The sequence below is a fragment of the Quercus suber genome, unplaced genomic scaffold (genome assembly GCF_002906115.3).
Source record: "Quercus suber isolate HL8 unplaced genomic scaffold, Cork oak 2.0 scaffold_786, whole genome shotgun sequence".
In the NCBI taxonomy this organism is placed as follows: domain Eukaryota; kingdom Viridiplantae; phylum Streptophyta; class Magnoliopsida; order Fagales; family Fagaceae; genus Quercus; species Quercus suber.
The window spans coordinates 42481-66728 of NW_027070222.1; the positions used below are offsets into that span (position 1 = coordinate 42481).

Genomic DNA, 24248 nt, shown 5'->3' on the forward strand with positions numbered 1-24248 from the left:
CGAGATTCAGGATGGAGGCCGGAGTTTGCAGCTGTTGGCATTAAAGGAGTGGTGGGAAGTCAATCACCACAATTCAAGAGAATCCTTTATGGCTCTCTAGTTGGCCTTTTTAAATAGACTTCAAATTGGTTTTGAGAAATCCCCTCAAACCCATTTAAATGAAGATTTATAAGATTAATTATGTATATTATTTAAATAAATCACGTATCATTTGAAAATACCATGCAAATAAAAGTTCTCACGGATTGTCTTTTCAATTACCATGTAGCATTCCTAAAATAAAAAATAATAATAATAAAACTACCAGAGGAACTTTCCTCCAATCCAATTTGTTAGTTAATTTTTTCTATTTAAATATAATTATTTCACAATTTCCATTCTGCGCTAAACAAAAATGGTAGATCACATTTTCAAATACGTATGTAAAACTTTTTTTATATGTACCATGTAGTATCCCTCACAAATGAAATTTGCTCCTACCACTCTGTCTCGGTTTGTTTCATTAAACGCTAACATGTGAAGAAACAAAGACTTTTCCTACTTGAGTAAGTCTATTACCACAATAATTTTGACAATTTTGACCACAATTCATTTATGTGGCGAGTTGTAAAAAGTGAGAAAAAAAAAAATTCATGCAGATCCACAATTTTACTACGAACAAGTTATCATTTGAACAAATTATAGTAAAATTGTGATTGTGATTGTGATATTAAACTTACTCGATCCTACTGGCTACGCCTACAAGTTGCAATTGCAACCATGTGAAATGAAGACTTCTAGTTGATTTGGTCATCGATTATAGGACCATTGTCATTTTTTTTTTTTGGCTGAAAAAAAAAAGAAAAAAACATGAAAATTGTGGTGTCACTATACTCACTCAATTCTACAAAGGGGAAACGGCGAAATGCTCCACTCACAAAACATGAATCAAGTTCTATGAAAGGAGCGCTTCATCTTTTACATGAAAATGAATTCGTGCATTCTATGAGATCGCCACCAAAAAAAGAAAAAGAAAAATGAGAGAGAGATAAGATTAAGATAAGGTGCCACGCGTCAATATTATGCAATTGCTAGGATTGGCATCTTGTTTTCGTGAACACAAGTCACAATTAAATGTGAGTTCTAGTTCTTATAAAAAAAAAAAAAAAAAAACAATTGTGGGTTTTAATTAACTCATCTAGTAAAGTCTCTATTCGTAGAATAAATGAACTACCAACACCAAAAACTATCTAATGATAACGAACAATCATTAGGAGTGTACGCCATAAGTTCAAACTATATTTCTAAAAAAGAAAAAAAAAGTCACAATTAGTTTAAATAACTAACACTTTCATTTTCAAATAAATAAGATTTTTATGTACATCTCAACTATCAAGAACCATGAAGATGTACAATGGAATCTCCCTCACTAATGAAAATTTTAATATATTTTTATTATTCTATTGAAAATGAAATTTGTAGGTGTTTTCCTTACTTCCGGCCCATTTAAACCCTGTTGTGCATGGCATTGGACCACCCCAACACTAGGTGAGACATACCACTAATTGAACCTACAACGTCAAACTTGCAATGTGATAAGTCGTGAGGAATTCCTACTATCAGACCACTGTTTGGCGTGGTTTTAGAATTTCATTGTAAAACGAAAACTTGCTATAGATTGGTTCATAAGAAGGACCATTGAAATTGTTGTTTACTAAAGAAAAGATTAATTTACGATGTCACTCACATCTTATGAGTTGGGTAGAGAACAACACTGAGATAGAGTGCAACAAGTCAAAATCTTGCCATTACTAAGATTGACTGACTTGTTATTGTGAAGTCAAGACTAATAATAAACAAATCAAGTCAAATAAGCTAAGGTCAGACGACAAGGGCAGAGGTAAGTTTTATGAATATGTTACTTCTTAATAGTCCAATATTCAAAACCATAAAGCAAAGCTAGTCATATAGTAGTCTTATAAAAATTTCCCTTCAACTTAATAGGTATTCTACGATTGTACAAAACTTTTGAGATAGTTCTCCATTTCATCCACCCTGTTCTTATCCTATAATTCAAATCCCCATCAATCTCTATGTATTTATGAATTATTGATCTAAGATATTGTCGCTCTTTGGTATCTCTTAACCATCAAGTCTTATCAAAAGCCTTTAAATTCTAGAGCACTTCGCCAAAATTCTAATATGGCATTAACTTCACTTCTAATTTTATCCAATAAAACTATATCATAAGCAAAAGGCATACACCAAGGGGCTTCCTATTAAATTGACTTAGTGAGCTCATCCATCACTATTAAAAGCGACATGGATTTAATGTTGATCCTTCATAGTCTAGGGATGTAAACGAGCCGAGCTTTGTCGAGTAGTACATGTTCAAGCTTAGCTTATCGGGAAAAATCAAAAGCTTGAGCTTGTGACAAGCCTAAAAATAGTGTTTGAGCTTGAGCTCATGGGAAAGCCGAAAAGCTTGAGCTTGGCTTAGCTTGGCTTGATTAATTAGTCAAGTCAAACTCGAGCTTAATATCAAGCTCAAACTCGAGCTCAGGTCAAGTTTTTGAGCTTGAGATCTAAAAAATTACATTATTAAATGCTTATATTTCTAAAATTAAGAAAAAAGAAAAAAAAAATAGTATACTCATTTTATCATGCATCTAGCCTTACTTATGATTAGCCATTATTCAAATTAATAATTTACATAATTAAATTAATTCATTCATCATTCCTTGTCTACAGCTTCAATAATTTTTCAAAATACAATTTTTACATTCACGTTAGATGGTGAAGGACTAGAAAAATACTTATTTGTAACTATTATGAATGAGAAAATACTAACATATTTCATAACTTTACTTTAGATGATTGATAGTGAAGGATCATATGTTGCCTACTTAATTATTTATTTATTTTTAAATGTAACTAGAGTCTAAAGTGGTTTTTGATCAATTAGAAGGAAAAAAATTAAGGTAATATAGATAATGGTCTTATGTTGACCATGTCATTATTAAAATATGTGTAATGAGTATATTTAGCTAACACATATAAACTTATAAATGAGTCTATGCTTGAATTGTTGTGTATCAAGCCTAATAGCTCACGAGCTTGTTCGTGAACAAATTTTTTTGCTTGGGCTTGACTTGCTTATTAAACGAGCCTAAAACTAAGGCTCAAGCTTGGCTTATTTATAAATAAACAAATATGAACAAGCTTTTTACCGAGCCAAGCCCTAGTTGTTCATGATCGTCTTGGCTCATTTACAGCCCTACTTGATACGAACATATAGTGATAGGAAATTCACTTGTGATTCTTCCTGTTGTTCCCACACTAATTACAACTTCATCATTTAGATCCTTAATCAACTTAATATACTTCAGATGAACTCCTTTCTTTTCCAAAACCCACCACTTAACCCTTTTAAGGATCCTATCGTTGCTTTCTCTAAATCAATGAAAACCGTATTAAAATTTTTACAAGGCTCTATGTATATTTCCATTAAACATCTAAATAAGAAAATAGCTTCATGGGTAGTTTGTTTTGGCATAAGACTAAATTGATTCTCCAATATTGTTGCTTCATGTCTTAACCTATACTCGATCACTTTTTTTCCAAAGTTTTATAGCATGGCTCAGAAGTTTAATTTCACAGTAATTTGTACAGTTTTGAATCTCCCTTGTTCTTGTAAATAGATATTAAAGTACTTATTATCCTCCACTCAGAAAGCATTTTGATACTTATCCGCTCAAAATCCACCAAAGCAGGACCAAGTGCCTCATGAAAGATACCCTTGACACTTAAATTCAGCACCACATGATAAATTCCAACGTGAATGAATGTGCACCATTGCCATAGTTAGAAGAAGATGTAGGACCTATGCAAGAGCATTTACATCAGCCTCATAACAATGCCTTGGTAAAAATTCTATCTAAAATTTTCGTATTTGCTATTCTAATTACATATTGTTTGTTTTTTTAATTATTATTCGCCATAGTACATTGATGGTTAACTATGATTTTGGGGGAAGTCAAGTTTAGAACTCTTGTCAAATGGGTCACTAGTTGGATGCTACCACTGTGTTTTCTCAAAGCAACGATGGATCAACATACTCACTTCATAAAATTTTCTATCGTAACTTTCCAAAAGAACAAGTCCACATAAATAAAATCACCCTCATAGGCGCTCTTAATCTCTGACAAAATTAGTCTTTTAGATTTCCCAATTGAATTCAACTATGCTAGAGTATTGATCAATGCAACAAAAAGATTGAATAGGTTCCACCAAATCTGAAATCTCCAATAGGCAAGGTTCCTTTGAGTTAGCAGTGCAAGGAGCTATTTGCAAACTCGATAACCATCAACCAGGTCCACAATTCTAATATCTTGACTGAAGTTCAAGGCTTTCAGTGATAAGTAGGCTGCCATCCATAGTTGATCACCCAGAGAGGAAGCTGGTCTCTGCAAGCCACCATAACTGCTCCATTGCTGTCTATAATAACAATCCCAAAGCTCACTCAGTGCCATGTTCATCTTAAAATGATGAGGTGGTGGTGGCTTCCATTTCAATGGAACGGAGCTTGTGCCCGCTGATTTGTCTCTATTCTCCATTGAGCATTTCTATTACATCCACATAGCCATGAAAAATGTCTTCGGATCCAGTGTGTGAAGTGTTTGCAACACTTTTCCCACCAGTTCAATGAAAGGCATATGCCAACCCAACAAGACCTTTTTCAACACCCCTGATTCTAACCAACATTTCTGAGCACTGGTACATTCCCAAAACGTATTAGTTCCTTTATAATGCCTCATAATACAAATGAGTACTAAAACAACCATTTTTATTTAATTTCTAAAACACCTTGTCCTCCATAACCATACTGATCCAAGCTGAGAACACCACCACAAAGAAATTAATCCAATTTTGAACAGGCCTCAAATGGATTCCAATGCACCCCACCATTAATCACCTCCATATATTCAAATTTCAAACATCATAGCATCTTTATTTGCAACTAGCTAGAATAGCTTAAGAAATAAAAAACCAAATGACTAATACCACTCCAAGCATCATGCCAAAACCATCCCTACTTTATATCCAACAAAACTATACAAAGAGTCCCACCCTGCACTGATGGCCTTCCCAACTTCCAACCCATCTGTTGTGCAGACAGAATTAGAAGGCTGATTGTAACTTGCTATCCTCTTTCCGAGTAGGCAAAGATTTACCTACGTGGAAAAGATGATTCATTTGAATCGACATGCTACTTTTTTAGTACTTACCTCCAAACATACTTCTACTCTCGCTGTCACCTTAATCCTAATTTTTTTATCCTGCGCAAACATTATTGGAGGGTGTAACCATATGGTTTTACACTAAATCCTTATAGAATTTAAATCCAGATATTAACTCAATGTAATCAGTGGTAGCAAGCTTCTTATCATGGATTATCTAAGAAAAAGGAAACTCAAGCAAACAGGAAATTTCTCACCCATTTGTTCATCATGGACAAAGAGCACACAACATATTACTTCTGGTTTGAGAGAAGCAAGTTCTTAATAATAGAAAAATCTTCTGCTAGCTTCTCTTTGTAAAGAAACAGAAAAGTGTAACCATGAGTGTGCTTTTACGCATGCATGATATTCATTCTCTGTAAATGGATTTGTTTTCATTAAAAAATATAGACAATGATCTTCAAAGAAGATGGCCAGACAAAGTTACAATCATTCTCAGAAATAAAACTCAGTGTCTAAAAAATAACAAAAATATTCCAAATTTATGTATATGAGAGGTACCTTATTCATCTCGTGCCCTAGGATGAACTCCAAGTCCAGTTCTTATATTTGCACCCACTTCCAGGAGGTCTTCCACCTATATAAGATATGCAACATTGAGCATATTTTCAATGGTTCAAAATACAATTCAAAAGGTTAATCAAGTTGACTTTGCTACCTTTAAAAGGTTATATATGAGAATAGAAACACTTATATTTCTTTATAAATGCCACTCTCCATCCCATAAATGAAAAGAAGAAACTTTAGACATGCATAGACACAAGCTGACAGCTTACAGCTGACACAAACACAAAGGGTGGCAAAGGAAACAATAATTAATAAATAAACCAAAACACTTGCTTGAGAAAAGTTCTTCACTTTTAGGTACAGTGAGAGATTAATTATTATGCCAATGTGCTCTAGTTCAAACTGTAACTGGGTTCAAAGCCTACTACGTGCGGGAGTAAACATGGATATAATAATAATAATAATAATAAAATATTGGTTATTTATTTATTTATTTTATTGCTGAGTTACATACTCACTTGGTAGGTCTTACACCAACAAGTTTACCCTCCACCTTGTTCTTACAAGGAGGTTCCATTTGAGTTATTGTTAGTCCCCCCTCCCTTTTACTCTTTTCTAGTGATTAGCAATAAGATCTTCAAATATTGTCAAATGAAAAATTATTATCCATTACAAACAGCCAAACAACAAGTGAAGTAAGTTTCATAATCCCTATATAATTAGTGACAATGAGGTGGAAAAGATGCACAATGATTTACTGATCAATTATCATAGCTGATAAATTGTTGAACTCATAGTAGCAATATGTCTGCCAAAAAAATATCAGCTTAGTATAGAATAAAAAATTAGGATTTTAGGTGACATCATAGAGGGTTTGAAGTATGTTTGGAGATGAGAATAGAAAAAGTAGAAATTTAGGGTGACAAAAAGAGGCAAAAGTACTTGACTTAACTGCCGGGAGGTTGGAAGAAGAAAAAGAGAAGAGATAAAAGAAATAAAATTTTAAAAGATTATCTCTAACATCTGCAAAAAGAAAGAGAACATCTTTTTACACCCAAAATTTAACTCAATGCAATGGAGCCAAGATATAATTGAAACACAATCCCTTCCAAGTAATGACACACCAACGAAGTATAGCTCAGTTTTTATATACAGCCAAGAGGGCATAATTCCAGTTAGGAGGTTCAAAATTCAGAACCAATAAAGGTAAAATAGAGCTCACATGTGTTGGAAAACTTTTCAAGCATTAATGCTCTCAGTACACCCCAGCTAAAATCACTCATATTTGAAAAAAAATAAGATTCACCTACGCGGAAAAGATAATTCATTCGAATCGACATGCTACTTTTTCAGTACTTACCTCCAAACACACTTCTACCCTCGCTGTCATCTAAATCCTAATTTTTTTTATCCTGCGCAAACATTATTGGAGGGTGTAACCATATGGTTTTACAGTAAATCCTTATATAATTTATATCCAGATATTAACTCAATGCAATAAGTGGTAACAAGCTTCTTGTCATGGATTATCTAAGAAAAAGAAAAGGAAACTCAAGCATACAGGAGATTTCTCACCCATTTGTTCATCATGGACAAAGAGCACACAACATATTACTTCTGGTTTGAGAGAAGCAAGGACTGTTCTTATTAATAGAAAAATCTTCTGCTAGCTTCTCTTTGAAAAGAAACAGAAAAGTGTAACCATGAGTGTGCTTTTACGCGTGCATGATATCCATTCTTTGTAAATGGATTTGTTTTCATTAAAAAATATAGACAATTATCTTCAAAGAAGATGGCCAGACAAAGCTACAATCATTCTCGGAAATAAAACTGAGTGCCTAAAAAATAACAAAAATATTCCAATTTATGTATATGAGAAGTAACTTATTCATCTCGTGCTCTAGGACGAACTCCAAGTCCAGTCCTTATATTTGCACCCACTTCCAAGAGGTCTTCCACCTACATAAGATATGCAACATTGAGCATATTTTCAATGGTTCAAAATACAATTCAAAAGGATAATTATGTTGACTTTTCTACCTTTAAAAGTTCATATATGAGAATAGAAACACTTATACATCTTTATAAATGCCACTCTCCATCCCATAAATGAAAAGAAGAAACTTCAGACATGCATAGACACAAGTGGACAGTTGACACAAACACAAAGGGCGGCAAAGGAAACAATAATTAATAAATAAACCAAACACTTGCTTGAAAAAAGTTCTTTTACTTTTAGGTATAGTGAGAGATGAATTATTATGCCAATGAGCTCTAGTTCAAACGGTAACTGGGTTCAAAGCCCACTAGGTGTGGAAGTAAACATGGATATAATAATAATAATAATAATAATGATGATGATGATGATGATGATGATAAAAAAAAATATTGGTTATTATTACTTTTTATTGGTAAGTTACATACTCGCTTGGTAGGTCTTACACCAACAAGCTACCCTCCACCTTGCTCTTACAAGGAGGTTCCACTTGAGCTAGATCTCACTGGCGATTAATTATTATTGTTAGTCCCTCCCTCCCTTTTACTCTTTTTTAGTGATTAGCAATAAGATCTTCAAACATTGTCAAATGAAAAATTATTATCCATTACAAACAGTCAAATAACAAGTGACCTAAGTTTCATAATCCCTATATAATTAGTGATAATGAGGTGGAAAAGATGGACAATGATTTATTGATCAATTATCATAGCTGATAAATTTAACTCAAAGCAATGAAGCCAAGAATAATTGAAACACAATCCCTTCCAAGTAAACGAAGTATAGCTCAGTTTTTATATTCCAGTTAGGAGGTTCAAAATTCAGAACCAATAAAGGTAAAATAGAGCTCACATGTGTTGGAAAACTTTTCAAGCATTAATGCTCTCAGTACACCCCAGCTAAAATCACTCATATTTGAAAAAAAATCAAGTTGGGGGAAAGGACTCAACTCAACTTCCAATAACGAATTAGATGACTCATTCTGTTACCATCATCACCAGATACTGGTTAACAACTAAATATCAAACAATAGGTAGACACTAAACAAAGAAATTATATTTCCAGAAAATATGAGGAAAGAATATCTGTTTTGTTCAATGCTTATCATGGCATGGGCAAGTTACCACCAGGAAGCACTGCCAACCTTTTTTAACTAAAGCCTGTAATAGAACTAGAACCCTAGAAGTTATTGATAAACACTTTTTGCAACTAACAGAAGACCAAAATCACGTCAAATTTTTTTCTTTTTCCTCTTTCAATTTATTCAATGATCAACATACTCAAATTTAACAGTGTTGACAAATGAACAGATAAGTTCATTTAATTTCGTTCTCAGGCTGTGTTTCTACGGATCCATCCTCTAGAGTTCTTTAGGGAACTCCACCATAAAATTTCTGAAATCCTATCCATCAATATTGAAATAAGTGAACTAAATTTCGTCATGTTAGCAACATTTAAACAAACGTTGACTATCACCATTTTAGTTCGATTTAAATAATTGACGCCGTAGCAAACAAACCATTTCAAAATAGATATAAAAAGATTTTGTGAAGGGTAAAACTTAGGTACATTATGTTTCCCAATTAAATTAAAACACATTACACTAGTTATGCTTCATTAGTCAATACTGCCTTGTGTTTGAATTTAATTGAGGAACCTAATGTGGTGCACAAAAGTAACTGTTCCTAAGTTTTGCCTTTTTACGAAACCTATCATTGAATTACCTAAGGACTCCGAAGCAGCCTAATCCGGGTTTCTATCATATGAATTTTGAAGGAGACACATCGAAGATTGTTTAAGACCCATCTTACACAAGTAGCAAAGTAAATCTGCAGATAACATATTCAATCATGTCAGATGAACTACAAAAAAAAGACACACAGTTTAAGCAACGACCAATACTCCTTAGTTGTTCGTAATGAAAATGGTTTATGTTGCAGTTTCCTATGATTTTTTTTTCTCATAAATCTGCAGCCTTGTGTTTGAATTATTTACTTAAGTTGTTCAACACTATTTCACAGCCTTGACTTGATATTGAAAAGACTAAAAAGCCCCTAAAATGCCAGAGAGAGAGAAGCGGGCCTTGTGGATGCCGGAGACGTGGAGGACGGAAATGGCGGCGGTGGCGGTGGCGCCGACGAAGAGGGAGGCGACGGAGAAGGCTTTGAAAGGCATGAAGTGAGAGTCGCCGGCGTGGCCTCTTTTGAAGGAAGATATGGCCCACCCCAACTGGGCAGCACTAGCTAGGGCCCACCAGATGTGGCCGTAGGTCCTAGTCCCAGTCCCACCACCACCGGCACCGCCGCCTTCGTTCTCCTCCATCTGCGATCCAACTTCGACTTTGCCCTCTCCAGCTTTAGCTCTTGCAGTTGCAGAGTCTTGCTCTGCCCCTCTCTTTTCAGTCTATCTAAAATTTGTTGTACATTCTTTGATTTCCCCTTTCTTTGTATGGGCTTAACTTGGGCTTTATACATGTTGGGGGATGGGGTCTCTCTTTTTGTTGGGTTTTCAACCGGGTGTTAATGGGCTTTTTACATAGATGAATTAATGTGTGGGTATGATAATGACACCATCTACATTGTAAAACAACCAGCCCATTAATTCAGCACAAAAAAAAAAAAAAAAACCAGCCCATTAACTCACAAAAGTACCTAAAACCCATCAACCCCACCGATTAAAAATTGAACTATCTAATTTTGCCTAAATTTCAATTATGTTGTGTAATTTCAAATTCGTTTAATTCAGTCAGCTCTCTCTAAAACAATGTAGTCTTGTGTTTTTCTTTTTCCACCTTTCCCTCTCTCTTCATTTCACCCTCAATTTTAAGGAAAGAACTTCTGGGCAAAACATCCTTTGCATCATTGTCTATTTGTAAGACTTCCTATTTCATTACTTAGGCTGTGTTTGTTTTGTGTAAAACATTTTCCGGAAAATACATATTTTCCGGAAATGCTATTTTCCGAAAAAGGAAAATATTTTTAAGTGTTTGGTTGAATTATGAAAATTGTTGTGGAAAATATTTTCATGTGTTTGGTTCTATTAGGAAAATGCTATTTTTCGGCAGCAAATTCCGGCAACAACACAACAACAACAACAACAATAACAATCAGTTCATAAAAAAAAAAACAACAACAACAATCAAATTAAAAAAAAAAAAAAAAAAAAAAATATAGTTTATGTTGTTCTTTTTTTCTCATAAATAGTACATGAATTATGTACTTAAGTTGTTCGACACTATTTCACAGCCTTGACTTGATATTGGAAAGACTAAAAAGCCCCTAAAATGCCAGAGAGAGAGAGAAGCTGACCTTGTGGATGCCGGAAACGTGAAGGACGGAAACGGCGGCGGTGGCGGTGGCGCCGACGAAGAGGGAGGCGACGGAGAAGGCTTTGAAAGGCATGAAGTGGGAGTCGCCGGCGTGGCCTCTTTTGAAGGAAGATATGGCCCACCCCAACTGGGCAGCACTAGCTAGGGCCCACCAGATGTGGCTGTAGTTTCCAGTCCCAGTCACACCAACACCACCACCACCACCACCGGCACCGCCGCCTTCGTTCTCCTCCATCTGCGATCCAACTTCAACTTTGGCCTCTCCAGCTTTAGCTCTTACAGTTGCAGTCTTGCTCTTCCCACTTTCTTTTCAATCTATCTAAATTCTGTGTTGTACATTCTTTGATTTCCCTTTCTTTGTATGGGCTTTACTTGGGCTTTGTACCTGTTGGGGGATGGGGTCTGTCTTTTTGTTGGGTTTTCAACCGGGTGTTAATGGGCTTTACATAGATGAATTAATGTGTGGGTATGATAATGACACCATCTACATTATAAAACAACCAGCCCATTAACTCACAAAAGTACCTAAAACCCATCAACCCTATCGATTAAAAATTGCACTATCTAATTTTGTCTAAATTTCAATTCTGTTGTGTAATTTCAAATTCGTTTAATTTAGTCAGCTCTCTCTAAAATAACGTAGTTTTGTGTTTTTCTTTTTCCACCTTTCCCTCTCTCTTCATTTCACCCTCAATTTTAAGGAAAGAACTCCTGGGCCAAAACATCCTTTGCATCATTGTCTATTTGTAAGACTTCCTATTTCATAACTTATTTGATAAGGAATAGTCTTTTTTTTTCTATTCTAAGGAATAGCCTTTTTCTCCACACCAAGGAAACCAAAAAAAGAAAATAACCAATTTCGTTTTTCTTTCTTTAATAAAAAAACCAATTAACTTTTCAAGTCAAAATAGGAATTTAAGGCATTTCACAAAAACCTCTACTTTATCTCAAATTCTATCAACATTTTTTTTCCTTTTTAGAAAGCTCCAACTTAATCAAAGAAAGCCTTTTCTTGAAAAAAAAAATCACCACTTATATAGCTTAACCCATACTCATGTACACTTGGACTGCAAACTTGTACCAAATATTATCTTCTCTCAAATTCCATCAGGACCTACCAATCCTATATATCTCATAATTCATACAAGAAATAATCCAAAAATCAACTAAACTCTGATACCACTTGTTGAATCCTAATCTAGTCTTACTTGAATTAAGAAAATCAACTAACAATTTTAATCAATCAAAAACTTTATCACAACAATTATTCTGTCAAGATGTCAATCACACACATAATCATAGATTTAGGAAAATGATTTATTCTCAAAAGGAAAAATCATGGGACAAACTCTAAATAAATTCACTATTATAAAACAAATTACAATATCTTCTCAAGATTATGCATAACTTGAGATCTATGCCAAATACAATGCACCTTCTCTTTACAAAATAATAGAACTCACTTAAGAATCACTCGCCTTGGATACAACAATTTTTATGGTTGTAGCACCCCAAAAATATTTCCCTAGAGAAAATCTAAATTTTATCTACCTTTCTTTTGGTTTCATGCTCAATTTTAAGATTTTCTCCTCTCCCCACAAGGGAGGTCCTCTATCCTTGGGGCCAAAGTTATCAAATCATTTACTACACTATCTACTTATAAGACTTTAATTCCTAATACGACAAAAAAAAAATGCCTATTAGCGACCAAGAATTTGTGACGGACCCAAAAAGCCCTCTCAAAAAATCTTATTTGTGATGGCAAAATAAAACTCTCGCAAATACTTGGTAATAAGATTAATGCTAAAAAAAAAAAGTATAAATAAGATTGATGCTCTCTCATAGAAAAAAGTATAAATAATATTTCTTCTAAAAATAAAAGTATAAATAAGATGGACTTTAAATACTTCAAACCATAAATTATTTTGAAAGATAGTCCCTTCTAAATAAACATGTTGTATATCTATTTCTTTGGCAAATTTAACTCGTGTACATCTACAATTGCCTATGTATATATATCATGAGGCAAATGATATATATATATTGGAGAAAGGTAAATGATATCTTTACCTTAATATAATATATATATATATATATATGCATCTATTCCCAAAACTTGGCATATCTATAAGTTAAAAATATAATAATAAATAAGAGCATTCACAATTAATATAGTATATGTCAAATGTAAGGAAAATTTAGCATGTGAGGACCAAAGGAGCTCAGCAGTCGGAATGCTAAACATGTAAACTTGTAAAAAATTTTGCCATAGTGCCATCGTTCTAAAAATTCTAATGTATTGCTTCAAAAAAAAAAAAACATCTAATGTATTTTAATTCCAAAATATCTCTCTTCACAGTCTCTCATCCCCTTTCTCTCTCTCCATAGCTCATCTCTGACCAAGCCTGAGAGAGAGAGAGAGAGAGAGAGAGAGAGAGAGAGAGAGAGAGAGAGAGTCTCTCTCATTCAGTCCTCACTCTCTATCTCACGGTGGTACTGGTGTTTTTTTGGGTGATTTTTTGTGGTGATATTTGTGTGGATCTAGTGGTTTGCTTGCAAGATCGGCGAGGATCTGATGGTCTGGTAGTTTTGGTGATGGGTTTTGGCTGTGGGTCTGATGATTTGCTTGCGAGATTGGCGTGGGTCTATAAGGTTGCTTGCGAGATCGGCATGGGGCTGATGGTCTAGTAGTTTTGGTGATGGGTTTTGGTCGTGGGTATGTGTCATTTTGGGCATGGGTCTGGTGATTTTCTTGCAAGATCGGCGTGGGTCTAACGGGTTGCTGGCGAGACTAGCGTGGGGCTGATGGTCTAGTAGTTTTGGTGATGGGTTTTGGCCATGGGTATGGGTTGTTTTGGCTGTGTGTCTGGTGGTTTGCTTGTGAGATCGGCGTGGGGTTGATGGTCTAGTAGTTTTGGTGATGGGTTTTGGCCATGGGTATGGGTGGTCAGGTTCATGGTGGTGGTAGAGGGTTGCCATGGTGGTGGGTATGGGTTTGCTGGGATCGTGCTTTGATGGGTTTGCATAGCACACACCACACCACAGGGTTTTTCCTCTAACCCCTTCCTTCTTGGTGTCTGACTAGCTAGAGTGATTATTATTATTTTTTTTCAATATCTAATTTATGGTTTATATTTTATTTTTAATGGGTTTTATATATGGTTATAGCATCTTTGAATAAGCTTTCAGATATAAGAAAGATGTGGAGGTTCCAAATTTGAAGAGGTCATCTTCGTATAATGCAGATCGGTATGTCACGTTTTGATTACTGCTTTGAGTTTATTCATGTTTGTTTTATTTGTTTGTTTGTGAATCATGTGCTTCATAGTGTTCCTATTATTGGGTATGATTGCAATTGTGTTGCAATCAAGGATGCCTTAGAGACCTTTTGTGCGCTTTCTGGGCAGAAGGTAAGTGAAGAAAAATCCCGAGTCTTCTTTTCCCCCAATATCTCTAGAGAAACTTGAGAGGATTTATGCAGCACGCTTGGGTTCCGTTCCACCACAGCTTTAGGGAGGTATTTAGGATTTCCTATTAAGCATACCTCGGACCCTCATGATTTTGGCTTCGTTGTTGAGCGAGTTCAAAGTCGTTTAGCTGGCTGGAAAGCACACTTGCTCTCCTTTGCTGGAAGGCTTGTGCTCACACAATCTGTTACCGCAGCCATTCCCACCTACACCATGCAATGTGCTGTCCTTCCCCCAAAAATCATCAGGTGTGTGGACAAGATTAACCGAGATTTCTTATGGGGGTCGTCTGAGAATAAAAAGAAAATGCATATGGTAAGCTGGAAGAAGGTGACAAAACCAAAGAAGGATGGAGGTCATGGATTGCAGGCAGCCAAGGAGAAAAATATTGCCTTGCTTGCTAAGCTGAACTGGCGAATGCATTATGAAAAGGACTCCTTATGGGCTTGGGTGTTGACTCACAAATACATCAATCGTAGGAGGAACTTTGGGAACCAGGTCAATTGGGGAAGAATTAAAGGCTGCTTTACCATTTGGAAAGGTATTAAGGAAGGGGAAACCATTTTTAAAAAAGGCACAAAATGGATTGTAGGCTATGAGAGCAAGTTGTCATTCTAGTACAATAAGTGGCTCAATAAAGGGATTTTGCGGGAGCTCATCGCTGGCCCTTTTAACAGAGATGAAGAACACCTCCAACTCAAAGATGTGTTCAAGCAGGGCCGATGGGATTTGGGGTGCATCTCCTTTGTTTTTCCTCCAACCCTTTTTCAGGAGATTAAAGCTAACCCAATGCCGCTGTTAACATCTAGTGCAGATCGTATCTCTTGGTCTTTGTCCCCAAGTGGGGAATTTGTTTTGAAGGATTCCTACAAGCTTGCTTGTCTTGAGGATCAAAGCAACTCCTTTGATGTGAACACTGGTCATTGGATTTGGAGGATTCCTACTCTTCCAAAAATTAGGTGTTTTCTTTGGCAATGTTGTCACCTCAGTATTCCTGTCAGAGATATTCTTGTTGCCAGAGGTATGAATATCTCTCAGCTATGCCCCATGTGCAATTGTGGTTCTAAATCTATTATTCACATGCTAAGGGACTGCTCTATGGCTTGTCAGGTTTGGGATTCCCTTTCTCCTCCAGCTGTTTTAGGATCTTTCTATGTTTCTAACCTGGTGGATTGGCTGCATAGCAACTGCAACTCTCATGCGTCTTCTCATTTGAGAATCCCTTGGAATGTTATCTTTCCATTTGGTGTTTGAAGCATTTGGCTGCACAGAAACAATGTTATTTTCGGAGAGTCTAATCCCCCAAAGCTGAATAAAGACGGGGTGATTGCTAAGGCAGCTGAATTTGCTTGTTTGGGTGTGAATGGCAAGGTTGCCAGGGTGAAAACCACGATTCAGGTGAAATGGATACCGCCCCCGGCTCAATGGTTCAAACTTAACTCAGATGGGTCTTCAATGGGCAATCCGAGGCGTGCGGGTGGAGGAGGTATCATTAGGAATGTTGAGGGCAGTTGGGTAAGGGGATACGCAAGAGCTATTGGCAACACAACGAGCGTTGCTGCTGAATTGTGGGCTTTGAGAGATGGCATCCAATTATGCCTAGAGCTGAATCTTCCTGTGGTGATAATAGAATTGGATGCAATGCTTGTTGTTGATACGGTAAAAAATACCAATCATAGCCCGAATGGAAATAATAATATTGTAGCTGATTGCAGGAAAGGTATGTCTAGAATCCCTAGAGTTCAAATTAAGCACTATTTTAGAGAAGCGAATAATTGTGCAGATGCACTAGCTAGGAGGGGAGCTATGCTTTCATCTGATTTTGTTGTTTTTGATTCTCCTCCAGCAGACATTGCTCTGTTGTTAAGGCTTGACGCTGCTGGAGTTTTGTATGAGCGCTGTATTGCGCCGGTTCCTGTTTCTTAGTTTATAAAATCATCATTTCTACCAAAAAAAAAAAAAAAAAAGACTGGACTATGACTTGTACACAATTAACGTTTAATGTCACTATGGTGACTTAAACCACATTATTACCATTTTGAGCAGTAACACATTTCACACATTAGTAAAACCCTTAATAATATTGTTGAGTTGATAAGTTGTTATCAGTAGAAATATGAATGCTTGAGGTGATTAGAGTTGAAATAAAGTTAGTTTACATAAATTTAAGTTTACAGTAAAAAATTACATTCTTTCGATAATATGTTGGGGTGGCAAGTTGTAATTGATGGAAGTTTGTCAACTTTGGTAAAATAGGTTGCGTGTGTCTTAGACAATTGAATAACTTTTGTAGCTGTTTTCATAATCAGTGGGGTAAAACATCAAAATTGAATTCAAATATGTCACACATTAGTTTTTACTATGGTATTATCGTTGTTTTTAGGAATATGAATATTGTAATTGGCACAATCAATTGCTAATTTGGACAGTCTTATTGTAATTGTTTTGTCATAGCACAATGCATATTGTTCATTCTAGCTAATTTAGAGATGGGTGAGGATTTGAATAGAAACAATATTTCTATGCAATTAGCGTTTTTTTTTTGGTTTTAAATAAGCTTTAAAATGTTACTAAAGTTGCATTATAACAAAAATTTGGAAGGGAAATTCACAGAAAACGGCCTGTTTGTTCTGAACTATGTAAACGGTTTTGAAATGAATTATTTTGTACTGTGTTCCTTGAGAGACCCAGAATTCCAGTACTTGGCTAGTTGCTTACAAGCTTCAACCTTGCCTGGGATTCTGGGTCTGATCTGATGAGTGATGGCATTGATTCTCTGATAACCTTTTTGGCCTGCTTTTGATTTGCATGCGAGATTCGTACGGAGATTTGCAAATAGCCAGCTAGCTACCAATTCACTTTGATTCACAAAAATAGCAATTTGATAATTAATAGTATTGGCCAAGGTTTGCATTGGGTGAATCTGTTGTAACCGGTGGCTAGGACTTGAAGTTTCACTTTTGTTAACTTCAAGGGCCAAGATATATTTTTCCTGACTTCAAGCTTTGGATTGTGTAGAAGACCTTGTTGGCTGTTGCACATAAATCCAGAATTGTTATATTTTTTTAATTTATATTTAATTTTGATAGTGGTTTAAGTAATCAAATTAAGCTATTATCGTTGTTAAATTTTTAAAAAAAAGTTATTATTGTTGTTTATGATATATTATTATATGATTAGATTTGATATAGAAATATGTATACTTATTTATTGAAGCATTAATACAAATACAAATTCACTTTAACTGTTTCATTTTAACTCATGTTTAATGCTTTATTTATTTTTTTATTTTTATTTTTTTTAAGGATGGTAATAGCAGAGATGAAGAGGACAACTCAAACAATGACAAGGAGGTCAAAACAGCTTGAAGGGTGACTCCGAGGAAGACTAATATAGATCTTGTCATAATTCTAGTTGTTTAAGTTTAAAACAAGGTTTAATTTCAGGATTTCTTTGTATATTCTATATTTTAAAGTTTGAACTTATATGAATTTTTATCTTTCGATGGGTCAATTTTTAGTAATTATTGTACTATTGTATCAATTTTTAGTAATTATTTTACTATTGTAATATGATAGTTAAACAAAAATGATATAAAATAAAGTAAAAATAAATAAATAATATAAAAAAAAAAAAAAAACCAATTTAGTTTTTCTTTCTTTAACAAAAAAACCAATTAACTTTTCAAGTCACAATAGGAATTTAAGGCATTTCACAAAAATCTCTACTCTAACTCAAATTCTATCACCTTTTTTTTCCTTTTGAGATAGCTCCAACTTAATCAAAGCAAACTTTTCCTCAAAAAAAAATCACTACTTATGTAGCTTAATCCATACTCTTGCAAACTTGTACCGAATATAATATTCTCTCAAATTCCATTAGGACCTACCGGTCCTAGATATCTCATAATTCACACAAGAAATAATCCAATAAATCAACTAAACTTTGATACCACTTGTTGAATCCTAATTTAGTCTTACTTGAATTAATAAATTCAACTAATAATTTTAATCAATCAAAAACTTTATCACAACAATTACTGTGTCAAGATGTCAATCACACACATAATCATAGAATTAGGAAAATCATTTATTCTCAAAAGGAAAATCATGGGACAAATTCCAAATAAATTCACTATTATAAAATAAATTACAATATCTTCTCAAGATTATGCCTAACTTGAGATCTACACCAAATACAATGCACCTTCTCTTTAGAAAATAATAGAACTCACTTAAGAATCACTCACCTTGGATACAACAATTTTTATGGTTGTAGCACCCCAAAAATATTTCCCTAGAGAAAACCTAAAATTTATCTACCTTTCTTTTGATTTCATGCTCAATTTTAAGATTGTCTCCTCTCCCCACAGGGGAGGTCCCTTGGACCAAAGTTTTCAAATCATTTGCTACACTATCTATTTATAAGACTTTAATTCCTAAACATGGTAGACAAGCAGAAATACATTATGTCTTTGACAAGGAAGAAGCTTAGGGTATGTTTGATAATGGCTTTTCCCCCTTATTTTTTGTTTACAAAAACAATTTTCTATTTTTGAAACTAAAAAAGTTGTTTGGCAACCCAAAATGGACAAAAAATAAAAACTGTTTTCAAAACTCAATTTATGAAGGAAACTGAAAACATGCAAAAGGCTGTTTTCAGTTTCTAATTTTCAAAAGTCAATGAAAATATGCATTTACTTTAATGAATCTGTCTCATTCAATGAGTTCGTATTAAAATTCAAATCCTAGTAACAATATATTTTAGTATTTTCTATTTTTTTTTCAAAAAAAACTATTTTTTAATTTCAACTAACCAAACATGTTTTTGATTTTAAAAATACAAGAAAATTGTTTTTTCTTTATATTCCCAAAAACAAGTTTTTGAAAATAGAAAACAAAAATTGTTACAAAACATAACCTTATGTTCTATTTTGAGGAATAGCCTTTCCTTCCACACAAAGAAAACCCAAAAAATAACCAAATTAATATTTCTTTTTTTCAAGTAGAAAACCCAATTAGTTTTCCAAGTCACAATAAGAATCTGAGGCAATTTCCCAACAAGTGCAGCCCTATAAAAGTTTAGGGAGTAATTGCATTTTACCTTTGAATTTAATAATAATAACACTATTTGTATTTTATTGGTCAATACAACCAGGTGTTTGAATTTAATTAAAAAATATAATATATTGCCCCTAATGTATTGCATCTAAGGCATTGCCCTTTGGAATACATGGGTTCAAGAGCATGGTTTTTTCTTCTCGAAATCGAAAAAAAGAAAGAAAGAAAAAAGGGTTTTAATGGATTGTGATTTATGTGTTTGAAAAAACTCTGGCGTGACACTGAATTATGGGAGGGTTAAATACAAGGGCCTTTATACCGAGTCTATATTAAATTTATTTATTACCAGCACTATAAAGAATGCAATTAATAATGTAATAATACAACATGGTGTTATATAAATTGAAACGGAAATGGATGTCACTCTTTTATTAGGGAACAGAGGATACAAATATGCTTCATATTTTTTAGAAAAGGAAAGGATATAACAAGCTGGATTTCGAATACAACTACTAGCTAGCAATGCCAAACTTCTAATACATATTAAAATATCACAATGAAAAGAAAGTTAGATATTCGTGAACACAAAAGGTCTAAGGAAATTCAAGATAGTGACGAGCAGGACCACGAACCCAGCAACAGTTGCCGTGCTTCTCCAAATATCCCGGAAATATACATTTCTCAAGGATGCCATATTTTTGTTCCAACTGCTATTGTAGTACTTATCAAGGTCTTCAGTGACTTTACTGTAATAGGATTTTGTTCCCACAATTTCACGGCAAAGGTTGTTAATCATTTTGGCAACTGCAAGGTTGCTGCCCAATGAGTTAACAATAATCTTTTTGTCAACAAGCAACTCAACGTCTTCCTCCCTGTTGATAAGAAAATCCAATAGTTTGATATAATTGCATATGTAAGCTTCATCTGGATAATGACACTGCTCTAGGGCCATGAGGTTTCGAAAAATTTCTTCAATTCGGTCATGTACCACAAACTCTGGGATTACCAAGCGAATTTGAAATTGCTTCAAGCATGGAAATTTTTTCAAGCAAACTGTGGGCCATGAGCAATTGATGCACCGACAACAGGCCGAGTTAGGCTCGAATTGTATGTCTAGTAAACGTCTTTTTTCTTCTAATGAATATTTCTTCTGCTTCTGACCAGGAGGTTCCCACTTCTCGAATATCAGTCCTGCGTTGTCCAGCTTTGTTGCACTATGTGGTTGCTGATCAGTATTATGATCTCCAATTCCATATTCGGGTGGATGGTAGAAACGTCTGTGCAAATCAGTGAAATGTTTTACGCCTTTCATCTCATCAGTGGATAATTCCTTGTCATCGGGCAATTTCTTGCGATCAAAAAAGTATTTACAGGCAAGCGTAAGAAAGCCCTTAGGAATGCCTGTAAACCCACTTAGATCATATAAGCGGTCGAGAATAAAAAATGGAAGCTGATTCTCAAGTAATATCAAGTCTTGCATTATGCCATCTTTTAGGCATGGTTTAGTTAAAATATAATCCTTTTCATCTTTTGGATCCTCATAATTCCTCAAGAAGAGCTCAATGATAAAGATGGAATCCAATAGAATCATATTCACGAAATCTTTCTCTTTGGGTAGAGAAATCACTTTCGCATAACAACCGCAGATATCAACTTCATTTTTGTTAATGATTTTTTCAAAATCCTCCCGGGATTTGCCAGTCCGCCGAAAGAACACCTCTAAATATTCTTTTTTCAGCTCTTGCATGTCCTTTAGTTCGCAATTGTTGTGATGAACAGGGCCTATTGAAATTAACTTTGGAGTGTAGGCTTTTTTATTTACATTACGAAGTCTTTTGGGGACACTGTAGATGCAACACTTGGGGTCCCAGTTAGGCTCCCTAACGTCAATGATAGTATCATTTTTTTCACAAATAGGCATGGCCATGTTTTTCAATCGTTAGCTTCCTTTTTCCTGTGATAGATAAACAACAATCATTAGCACTAGAATACAATCCTTCCAGAATTTAATCCATGAGGCATTACTTGCTCCAGGCTCCAGGCCCCAACCCAACCCTATATACATATCTTCATCAGGACTTTTATTAGGTTTTTTCTTTTGAAATTATCGCATAATCATCCGAACACTGGGGCAAGATTGAAAGATAAATAAATAGACAATTGAATATTTTTTAAGAAAACAATAAACAAAAATTTAATGTCTTAAACCTAACCTTAATTGTGCATCTATATATATATATATATATAACAACAACAACAATTTATTTTAACAATCAAGATTAAGTGGATAATGAATCCTCCTTAAAAAAGTGTAAAATTTTTAGTTGATTTATTAATTGTGCTTATTGTGTGTGTGTGTGTGTATAAAGATAAAAGGATTTTGAGAGAAAGGGAAGGATTTACATAATTCGGCCTGTGATTTATGTCTTAAAAAAAAAAAAAAAAAAACTCTTAGTAGCTATATATATATATATATCTATTTTTTTTTTTGAATTGTTATTTTACAATGAACCTAAAATATAATGTATATTGGAACTAAGGTTAACTTATTAGGAGAATCCTATGATAAGAATAAATTCAAGGACGATTAATATTCATTGATTTTAGTCAACCAAAGAAATCAACAAGTGTTGAATGTGATATTCATTAAACACTAACACTTAGGCATCACAATTGTGAATAAAGTATTTCAAGAGAAAGTTTCATTAGAAACTTGGTTATAATCAATGATTACAACTCCCACTAAAAAGATTAACATAGGCTACATAATTTGAAAATCAAATTGTTAGATTGTATGCATGTTCTTTATATTCTTAGCATGCAAGTCCAAATTAGCGCAAATCAAATTTTATTTATTACTTGATCTATAAACTTTTTTTATACATAATAAAACTATAAAAAGTTAAACTTTCAACATTTGATTGATGACATAACTATTGATAAAATTTTGTAATGATAGAGAATATAAAAAGAAAATGTAATTCAAATTTGAATTTGTCAAAATTTACATATAATAAAAATATATTTAATGGAGTTGTAGTCTTTTGCTACAAATTGGTTTGTATCCCGATTTTGTCCAATTTAGTAATAATTACAACATTATGATATGTGAATTGTCTTGAGCCCACTAATGTAACTGAGTCCTAAAATCTTTCAAAATCAATTAACTTTGTTTCAATAGAAAATCTTGTGTAAAGACAGTTTTCCATATTTTCCAGTATTTGATAGTGTAAAAAAAATGAGTAAAAGAAAAATTATCTTTGGTAAATAAGAAAAGAGTGGCTTATTTTTAAAGATTGTTTTCCACTAATTTTTTTGGAAAATGACTCTATCTCACAACAACTTAAATAAAGGAAGTTACGAGATTGTTTTTCCAACTCATTTAAGGTTGCTACCAAATATTGGAAAATGAGATAGTTTTATTGAAAATACTTTTTAGAAAATAACTCATTTTTTTAGAAAATATTATCGCCGAAACGAACAAATTCAACCAAAGAAATCATAATGTGTTTTTTCTCAAAAAACACATTATGATTTCTTTGGTTTTCCGCCTATCCGGCTCTTTTCTTTCTAGCCGCAAAAACAACATTAACTAGTAGGGGCAAGTCTCACCTCTCAATAGGCAAAAACTTGTTGCACATACATTCATACATTAATATGCACAGAAAAAAAAAAAAAATTGAAATGGTAACAAGAACAAAGTTTAATTACAAATTAACCAAGTTGGAGTACATGCCATCTCACCCAACCTTCTTAAGTCATTTAACGAACCCATTCAAAACTTAATTCGTTACTCTCCCTTCCCTCTCTCTCTCTCTCTCTCTCTCAACCCTCGACTGCTTTCTCTCACTCCATTGGCACTCCTGATCCCTTGTCTTTCTTTGCCATTCCCTATCCCCACTCCCTTCACCTCCATAGTGTCACCACATTACTGAATGAATATCATTTTTCAAAGACATCTACTACATCCAATTTGACCCATGACTAGAATGACCCACACAAAATCCGATTACTCCCTTACCTAATTAGCCACCAATTGCCAGTCAAATAATCAACCACCACACATATCTAGCTAAAACCCACTCAACCAAGCCTCTCATAACATACCATAATGGGTCCATTAAATGACTTAAGGTCATCATGTGAGATTCATATGACAAGACACTTGTTTGATTTATGAGGATGTCACCACTACACACTCTTAGTGCGATGGTCACTCTATAAGTATAAGTGTTTATAGGGTGTGGAGGGCAAGGGCCAAGGTTCAAGTCTCTAAGAGGGAGCTTCAAACATATATATTTAAATTGGCTAAAGTAAAATTTCTATCTTGTATAAAAAAATAAAAATAAAAGAAAAAGAAAAAGAAAAAAAGGGTGGATGTCACCTCTCCTCCAATCGGGTTTGTAACTTAACCTTTTCTGTGTGAGAAAGGATTTCTTAAACAAAATAGGACATAACACTGAAAGCTTTTGATGCGAGAGAAAAAGGAAGAAACTAAGAAAGGTAAAAGAACAAAGAAACCCTTGGCTTTCTGAGCAATGACCTAAAAGACTTCATAAAGATGTAATAAAGGTAGGTTTTGTGAATAATTAACTTGAATACCATTAGACA

General features: G+C 34.2%; 2 protein-coding genes and 1 long non-coding RNA gene across 4 annotated transcripts; all 3 read right to left on the minus strand.

The window, feature by feature from the left end:
• Positions 1 to 4084: 4084 nt before the first annotated feature.
• LOC112003776 (uncharacterized) lies at positions 4085 to 11445 on the minus strand. Of its 2 annotated transcripts, none has more exons than XM_065767258.1 (3): positions 11091 to 11445; positions 5781 to 5856; positions 4085 to 4752 (listed from the first exon to the last, which is right to left on the minus strand). In XM_065767258.1, exons 1-2 carry the CDS (start codon positions 11343 to 11345, stop codon positions 5782 to 5784), a joined length of 330 nt encoding a protein of 109 aa, XP_065623330.1. In that variant the 5' UTR covers positions 11346 to 11445; the 3' UTR covers positions 4085 to 4752; position 5781. The 2 variants fall into 2 exon arrangements, with proteins under 2 accessions (XP_065623330.1, XP_065623329.1); XM_065767257.1 differs by having other exon boundaries at positions 4085 to 5318.
• On the minus strand, positions 7365 to 10207 carry LOC136064869 (uncharacterized). Its single transcript, XR_010626523.1, has 3 exons — positions 9865 to 10207; positions 9507 to 9611; positions 7365 to 7745 (listed from the first exon to the last, which is right to left on the minus strand). It is a non-coding gene; the product is annotated as an uncharacterized LOC136064869 (long non-coding RNA).
• An 8760-nt stretch (positions 11446 to 20205) lies between the features above and the next one.
• LOC112003778 (UPF0481 protein At3g47200) lies at positions 20206 to 21564 on the minus strand. The gene has a single exon (XM_065767253.1). The coding sequence runs from the start codon at positions 21562 to 21564 to the stop codon at positions 20206 to 20208; it is 1359 nt and encodes a 452-aa protein (XP_065623325.1).
• Between the last annotated feature and the right edge of the window lie 2684 nt (positions 21565 to 24248).